The 8568-nt window shown below is 55.6% G+C and overlaps 1 protein-coding gene across 2 annotated transcripts in view; it reads left to right on the top strand.

Moving 5' to 3' along the window:
• The window catches only part of NR5A1 (nuclear receptor subfamily 5 group A member 1), a 20911-nt gene that overhangs the window by 6381 nt on the left and 5962 nt on the right, over positions 1-8568 (top strand). Inside the window, exons 4-5 of one of the 2 annotated variants that reach the window (XM_012802374.1) lie at positions 3968-4087; positions 5755-5902. In XM_012802374.1, coding sequence (XP_012657828.1) covers positions 3968-4087; positions 5755-5902 — 268 coding nt within the window. The remainder of the gene's footprint in view (positions 1-3967; positions 4088-5754; positions 5903-8568) is intronic. The other variant, XM_012802375.1, reaches the window with a different exon arrangement.

Raw genomic sequence — 8568 nt, 5'->3', positions numbered from 1 at the left:
GGCCTTGTCTGGAGTGCAGGCGTCAGCCTCCAGCCTCCAGCACATTCACCGTGAAGGATGGGCTGGGAGGATGCAAGACAGAGGAGGGGGAGGGAGCAAAGTGCCTAATGACCCATCTTGACATCAGGTCACCCTCAAATGGCAACAGATTTAACTGACTATTTATATCATTTCACTTAAGCGGCAGTTACTCTGTCAGTCCTAGGCTGACAAACTATGGCTCACTGACCACTTGGTCAGAAAAGTGCCATGTCAGCCATTGGAGAATTACAGAGCCCACTGGCCTCCAGCCACTAGACTGATCAGACCCCAGAGGGCTCTATAGGGTGCCTCCTGGAAGAGATCAGCTTGGCACCCATAAATACCCTGCTTTGGAGGCAGGCTGTAAAGCGTCAAGGCCCCCAAAAGATTTATGGCAGTCCAGCAAGAGGGATGGGTGGCTGATGGGCCAAGCACATAGGCCAGGCTGCTGTGGTATGGGGCCCAAGGGCCAGGACTGCGAACATCCTTGTTCCCGAGTGGCAGGGAGGCCTGAGGGTAGAGGAGGAGAAACCTTTAGCTTAGGAAGAAACCTTTGGAAGGTAAAAACCAACCCTTTTGGTTAAGTGAGCCTCTTAGCCACCTGCTTTCTTGTGGAGAGGGATTGGCAGCTACAGACCTCTGGTTTTCTTTTAAAGAAAGGAGCATGTGTATATGTGTGTGTATGTGCGTGTGTGTGTGTGTGTGTGTGTACACACATGAGCTCATCTGTGTGGGGAATGTTCTGGGGCCACCTGTCCATCCAAAGGAAGAAGTGCCTGCAACTGGCAGGAAAGATTGCTTGGCCAGGGGTAGGTGGGAGCCTGGGACAGCCAACAGTGGGCCCACAGAACCCAGCTTGTGTTATGTTTTCTCTAACCAAGAGAGGGAGAGATTATTCTTCCCATTTCACAGAATATGAAATTAGGGCAGAGGAGAACGCATGGCTGGTGTGGGACTTGGGTGCATGGTGCATGTAGGGGTGAGGCACAGATTAAAGGGTACAGCAGCAGATTAAAGGGGACAGACAGGAAGGGAGCTGTGGCCCTACTGACTTCTGTTCTGGCCCTAACTCACTAAACCCTTACAACAACCCTATAGGGTGAATATTATTTAAACTCCTCCCATTTTATAGATGAGGAAACTGAGGCCCAAAGGAGTTAAGTCACTTGGTCGAAGTCACTCAGCTTGTAAGTGGCACAGTTGGAACTTGACAACAGGCCACTCTGATTTTGGTCTTTGATATCAACTTCTGTGCCACTGTCCGATGTCCCATGCTGTGACTTCATGAGAGGGAAAATGCAGACAGAGGGATAGGCCATCTGAGCTGGGAAAGAGAATGAGAGATGAAAACCCCAAGAAGGCATCTGGAGCGCAGTGTCTCTGTCAGCTCAAAGTGTGCAATGTCAAAGCTGTAGCCACCATATTGGTCTCCCTGCCCCTGCCACCCCTCTCAGCCCCACTGGGCAGGTCTGCCCCCATCCCAGGGTCTGAGGTCTGCGTACAGAGTCTGCTCTCGGGACTGGGCCAGCCAGGTCACTGTGACCCCTTCTGCTTTCTGCCCAGTGCTCCGCCTGCTTATCTCCTAATTCTCCCTTTATCTCTTTTCTTCCACCTCCCCACCCCCTGTTCCTTCAGTCTGGGTACAAGGGTGTCTGCTCCTGTGGTCTGCAGTGGGTTGGGGACAGAGCCTGGCCCTGCTCACCTCCCGCCCCCTCTGCCTTCATCTGAGTCACTCAGGGTGGGCCTGGGTCTTTCTTGCTGCTTCTGTGACTACCTGGGCGAGTGCCTCCTACTTGGGCCTTAGGCAGTTCCCAGGAACTCCTGGAAGATAGATGGACCCAGTCAGGGTCCCCACTGCCTGCGTGTTACCTTAGGGAGCCTCTGTTTCCTTATCTGTTATATGGGAGCATGTCCGTAGGACTGTGCGGGGCACCATGTCTGGTAGCAGGTGCTCTCTGAGCCTTGCCTCCTTCCTGGAAGCTGTGGTAGGGAGGCTTTGCTGGTAACTTCATAGGGGCTGGCGACTTCCTGAGCAGAGATAAGGACAGATGTCTTTGTGATTCAGCCCTTGCCCCATTCTCAGTCTCTCCTGGCCCTTCCCCTTAAGGGCAGGCTCTGCTGAGTGTGGGAATCTCCATGACTGGGTTTCTATTCTGACAGTGACGGGGCTCTAGGAAGGACATTCTGCCCGGAAAAGAGGGTGAGGTGGGGCGCTGGACCCAGGGGTAAGGGACAGGGAAGGTAATGACCTGGTCTCCTTCTTGCTGTCTGCCTTGTGAGCTGAGGAAGGGGTGGGCAGCCTGGGCCTCGCAGAGCCTGTCTGCGTCCAGCTGCTCACTTCTCTCTTTGTCCACCTTCGCATTTCTCTCCCTCTGTCTGCCTGGGGACAGAAGCCCCAGGGACGCACTCAAGAGAAAAGGGGATCAGATAGGAGGAGGGAGGGGGCTCTACCCCTAAAAAAGAGCTATTCTGCCGGTTCCTTAACAGAGGCTGTGGCTGCCTCCAGGTAGGAGCGGCTTCTCTGTGCTCTCTGTGCCTTTCCTGGGAAGCATATGTCTGTCACTGCTCTGGGTTGGGGTCAGTCCTGCGTTCCCAGACTACACAGGCATCGGGCTAGACAGAAGCATTAAATCAGTGCCATCAGATGCTGCAGATTCCAGGTCCAGAGGGTGGTGAGGGCAGCAAGGAAGGAAGAGGAATCAGGGAAGGCTTCGTGGAGGTAACGAGCCTGTAAGAGACTGTGAATTCCTGGATGGGAAGGAGAGAGGGGCAGGTCTTTTCCACACCTAGTGGTCAAGAGCCTGTATCTGAAGCCAGAGCAAGCTGTGTGACCATGGGCAAGTTACTGGACCTCCCTGTGCTCAGTTTCTTTTCTTCATAATGTGCATAACAACTATACCAACACAGGGCTGCAGCGGTGCTGTTAGCTATGATGCTCTGCTGTCACCGTGGGGCAAGGCCCAGGAGGATGCCTGGGATGTATCTGTTGGGCAGATGGCAGCTGAGGAGCCACATGTGGCAAGGGGCACTGAAGTCTGTGCTGTGTCTTCCTAGTAAGACCTGCAGGGGCCAGTGCAGTCCCAAATACCCAGAGGGCTCAGTTTGTTATTGTGAAGATGGTACCAGGGATCCCAGCCATGGCCCTGGTCTGGCTCTGCCCCTGCAGTCCGGGGAGAGCCTCTTGCCCTCACTGGGTGGCAGATTCTTCATCTGAAAGATAGGAGCTTGAGCCACAGGGTCCCTGGTTCTGTTTCTGAGTCCGCATTTGCCATGGTAGAATGCAGTGGTCTCCCAGAGTCAGAAGACACTCTGCTGTGGGGGCAGTCCTGCAGCCTGGGCACCCAGAGTCTGCCCTCGTCACTGTTCTGTGCTTCAGATGTCAGACCATTGCTGTTCCCCTGCTCCTTCCGTGAGCCTGGTGTGGGCCAGAGTCTGGAAGCTCTGCACAGGAACAGGGAAGCCCTCTGTTCTTTCCCCATGGCTCCTTGTTCAGTGACTGAGCTTGTCGGAGGGTGAGCACAGGCCAGATGGGAACAATATTAAAATTAATAATACTCTTACCTCACAGTTGAAGGCGTCCTCTGTGGAGCACTTCCCTGGACGCATCACTGACTCTGACTGAGGGCTTGGTATATGCCAGACCATCTGCTAAGGATGTTGCCCACTTTATGGATAGAAAAACTGAGGCACAGAAAGGTTATGGAACTTGTGTAAGGTCATACAACTTATAAGAGGTAGAGCTGGGGCCTGAAGCCAGGCCTGTCTGAGCCCCAAGCACCGGTTAGACCCTCTCCCATTATTCTGCTAGAGGTAGACAGATGTGGCACGGAGAGGGTGAGTAGCTTGCCAAAGTCACACCCCCAGAGGAGTCTCTGAATTGAGAGTTGGGAGGAAAAGGGATGAGAGGAAGGTCCCCAGCTGGACTCTACGTGCCTCTTCCCTCCAGGTGGCCGACCAGATGACCCTGCTGCAGAACTGCTGGAGTGAGCTGCTGGTGTTCGACCACATCTACCGCCAGATCCAGCACGGCAAGGAGGGCAGCATCCTGCTGGTGACCGGGCAGGAGGTGACTGACCCTACTGTGCCTGCCCCGGCCTGACCTCTCTGACCAGTCCTGGCTCGGGCCTGAGAGGAGCCAGCCCCTGAGAGCCCTGCTCTGGGGGAGCAGCTCAGGGGGTGTGGGGATGGTCCGGGAAGGCTCCAGAGGAGGTGATGGATGGTGGAACTGGTCTCTGCAGAGTGAAGTGGAGGTGACTGCGTGGTGAAAGCTGATGGAGGGGCAGTGCGCAGGGTGGGACAGAGGGTACTGTTTCGGTGGGGGTGGGGGGGACGGTCAGACTGCTGAGTCCCTAATGTTGCTGGTGCATGAGAGACGAAGCTGGAGGGTGCTGGGGCTGGGTTAGCAGGCAAGACCTTGAAGGTCCCCAATCCTGAATGACAAACCGGTAAAGGGTTCCGAAGAGCTCAGTCAGAATTTGGGCCCCTTAGAACAGGGAATTAGGAATGAAGGATGGGCAGGGGGGAGTGGAGGTTCCTGGAGTAGAGTGGGATAGGGACAGCAGCTCTAAGTGGAAGGGGATGGGTGGGCTGTATTTGAGGAAGCAGCGGTGAGCTGAATGGCAGGGAGAAAGTGGGGGCACAGACAAGGAAGAGGACCCCAACTAGGGAGAGGAGCTATAGGAGAGGAGAGACAGGGAGAAGGGAGGCAATGCCTGGGTCTAGTCTGGTGGTAGCAGTGTCACCCCAGGGTGGGCTGATGGGTCCTGTGGAGCAGGTGGAGACCAAGGCTCTGCTTCCCACCCCTGCCTCCCCCTATCTTCAGTCCTCTGTCCCCATCTTCAGTCCTCATCCTGGAGTCTCAGGCCTTGGTAGGGGCAGAAGGATTGAAAAACTGGTCTGCAGAGGGTGACTTTGGGGTTACCTGTGAGTGGAAACACCAGTCTGAGACGTGTCAGCTCATCTCTCTGTGTCCTTGGGAATGCCATGTGTTTGTATGTGTGTGTGTACGCACACCTGTATTTTATTGTGCAAACATCTCCAAACCCATAGGTGTTTGGGTGTCACTATTTGCCTGTTACCACATAAATGTGAACACACACGGTGTCTGTCTGTGTGCTGTGAGTGTGGCCATACTGGGCGTGTGTACACATGTGTGGGTGCCTTCACTTCATGGCATGAGTGGATAACCCTGTGAACGTGTTTGGACATGTGTGGAAATGTGACTAGTGACTCAGTTGTGACTAGTGTGCACCTGTGAGGCTGTGGGGCCCTGGGCAGACTTGTGGACACATCTATGTGTCCCCAGCCAGACCTGCCATTTCCCTGGCACTCCCACTCCAGCATGACACCTGGTACTTACAGAGCTGAGCCCTTTGTGCCCCTGGGCCTGGGCTCCATGTGAAAAGCCCTTCAGTGCACTCCCTGTGCCCACCTGCCTGGTGTCTTCTCACTGCGCTGCTGCTGCTTAGAGGAGAGGCAGACAGCAGGCAGCCATGGGCCCAGCGGGGTGGGAGGGCTTGGAAGGTGGGCCCTTAACACTGGGGGTCCTGTCAGTGTCCCAGGGGCCTGAGGAGATGCCTTCCCATACCTGGCTCAGGTCCCAAACTGGGAGGCACACTAGACCCTACCCACTAACCGGTGCCTCCGATCCACACCCCTTTGTCCCTGGTCAGATTCCTGCCCTTTGATCCGAGCCCCTCCTCGCTGTCCTGACCCATCCCTCTGTCTGCCCAGGTGGAGCTGACCACTGTGGCTGCTCAGGCGGGCTCCCTGCTGCACAACCTGGTGCTGCGGGCGCAGGAGCTGGTGCTGCAGCTGCACGCACTGCAGCTGGACCGCCAGGAGTTTGTCTGCCTCAAGTTCCTCATCCTCTTCAGCCTCGGTGAGTGGGAGCAGCCAGCAGTGGGATGGAGGGGTGGGTGCGGCTCAGGGAGGCCACTGTGCTGTGGCCAGAATGGCCAAGATGGAGCTTCCGAGGGGTGAGGACCCCTCCCAAGCAAATAAGATGTGAGGGCCCTGGGCCACAGCCTGGCTGCTGCTTCTCTAGACCCCCCATTTCTCTGTTTGGAAGCATAGAGGGCCAAGATGATGCCTAAGACCTGCCCCTCACAAGATGAGGACCCTTCTGAATTGACCATAAGTGTCCACATGACCTGAGGAAATGTGGGGACTTTCTACTCCCCAGGTTCTACCCTAGGGTCCCTGTTTTCCCTGATCTCAAGTATCTCAAATTCTGACTCTAGCTTGTTAGCCTGCAGACATCTTGGCTTGTGCATGTATGCGTTCATTCATTTGTTCATTCATTCATTCATTCACTCACTCATTAATTCATTTGCTCATTCGTCATTCATTCTATAAGCACAGGCTAAACACTGAGCACAGGCTAAACACTGAGCAAGGCACTGGGGATACAGCAGTGAACAAAAAGCCCCCAATCCCTCCCTCTTGGGGTTGGCCTTCTCCAGAGGGGGAGACAGAGCATAGGTGATTGGTACCAGGCACAGTCTATAGGAGGAAGATGTAGGCTAAAGAGGAAGTGGGGGCTCGCCACCCAGTCTCCGGGCTTTTGTCACCAGCAAACCGTCACCAGTGCTCTCCCTGCACCCAGCCACACTGTGGGCATAGTGTTGGTCCTTGTCAGTCTGGGAGAGACAAGCACCTGGGCAGTTCCAGGTAGGACAGAGAGATGGGAGTGGCTGGGGGAAGCCAGAGCTCTGCCTCACAGGCTTTCTAGAAGAGGGACACCTGAGCAGGGTCTTGGTGGGTGAGTAGGAGTTTTCTGGGTGGATAAATCTTGCAGCAGTGCAGGTGGGATGGAACAGAGATTTGTGCTCTGTCACCTGGGGAGGGGGAAGCTGGCATTGCAGCCACAGGCTGGCAAAAGCATGCCTGCCAGACACTGGGTGGAGTGGAGGTGTTCGGGAGAAGGGGTTAATTAAGGAAAAATGGAAACTTAGAGCTCAGGCAAATGGGATGCCTGCCATGGCCATGAGGCTGGGTGCACAAGGGGCTGGTGGCTGGAGGCTGCCTTAGGCCTGTCAGGACACCAGCTAGGGCTCTCAGGGGTTGATAGGGAATGACTACCATTGGATGAGGGCGGCGGAAACTTGGGCAGCTAGTTAGGAGCTAGGGCCTGAAGTCCTCTCAGGAGTCCTGGGGCTCAGGCCAGGCAGGGGCAACTCCCTTCCACCTCTGCCGCTGTAGCACCCTCCTTCCAGCCTTGTGTCTGGGACCTGCCAGGCCCCCAGAACTGGCACAGGCCAGAGCCATAATATGTATGTCTGGAGTCTGCGTGGAGATTGCAGGACTTCTGGGTGTGTTTGCCTTTGTTTCTTGTGTGGGTATGTACTTTAGAGTGAAGACTATGAACTCTACACACCTGTGGTTTCTTATGTGCCATGACCCCTGGAGATTGGTGTGTGATTGGGGGCAGCTGGGTAGATGAGGGAACAGGAGGGATCTGGAGGGGTGGGCAGTGCTTGGAGGGGCCTAGGATTAGAATGAGGGATGTCTCGCGTCGTGGGTGGTTTGTGGAGTGACATTTCTTGCCCTGATGGGGAGGGTCCTAGGGAGGGTGGGCTGCCACAGCCACCAGGCTCCTTGGCCAAGGCTCCATTTCTCCTTAGGCTCCCCCTGAGGAGCAGAGACAATATCTTGGCCTCTAGCCCCGCTTCCCACTATAGCCCTGGGCATTGGGACTCTGACCACCACCTGGGCACAGGTCCAGGATTCCCCTTCCCTGGGGGTTGACAAAGGTGGTTGAGCTGAGCTCACTCTCTTCTCTGAGTTCAGGCCCAGCCCTGTTTCCACCAGCTTCATTCCACTCTCCAGAAGAGGTGGCTGAGGCTAGAGAGATGGGAGAGATCCCAGCGCTTGGCTGGAACCGGCTGGAGGGGTTAAGGGAGGAGTAAGGGTATACTCATATGCATGTGTGTGTGTGTGTGTGTGTGTGTGTGAGAGAGAGAGAGAGAGAGAGAGAGAGAGAGAGAAGCATGTTTGGGTGTCACTATTTGCCTGTTACCACATAAATGTGAACACACACGGTGTCTGTCTGTGTGCTGTGAGTGTGGCCACACTGGGCGTGTGTACACATGTGTGGGTGCCTTCACTTCATGGCATGAGTGGATAACCCTGTGAACGTGTTTGGACATGTGTGGAAATGTGACTAGTGACTCAGTTGTGACTAGTGTGCACCTGTGAGGCTGTGGGGCCCTGGGCAGACTTGTGGACACATCTATGTGTCCCCAGCCAGACCTGCCATTTCCCTGGCACTCCCACTCCAGCATGACACCTGGTACTTACAGAGCTGAGCCCTTTGTGCCCCTGGGCCTGGGCTCCATGTGAAAAGCCCTTCAGTGCACTCCCTGTGCCCACCTGCCTGGTGTCTTCTCACTGCGCTGCTGCTGCTTAGAGGAGAGGCAGACAGCAGGCAGCCATGGGCCCAGCGGGGTGGGAGGGCTTGGAAGGTGGGCCCTTAACACTGGGGGTCCTGTCAGTGTCCCAGGGGCCTGAGGAGATGCCTTCCCATACCTGGCTCAGGTCCCAAAC

The sequence above is a fragment of the Otolemur garnettii genome, unplaced genomic scaffold, assembly GCF_000181295.1.
Source record: "Otolemur garnettii isolate 467f Iridium unplaced genomic scaffold, OtoGar3 scaffold00014, whole genome shotgun sequence".
NCBI lineage: Eukaryota > Metazoa > Chordata > Mammalia > Primates > Galagidae > Otolemur > Otolemur garnettii.
The sequence above is the reverse complement of the archived record's forward strand: the minus strand, read 5'-3'. Positions and strand labels throughout refer to the sequence as shown.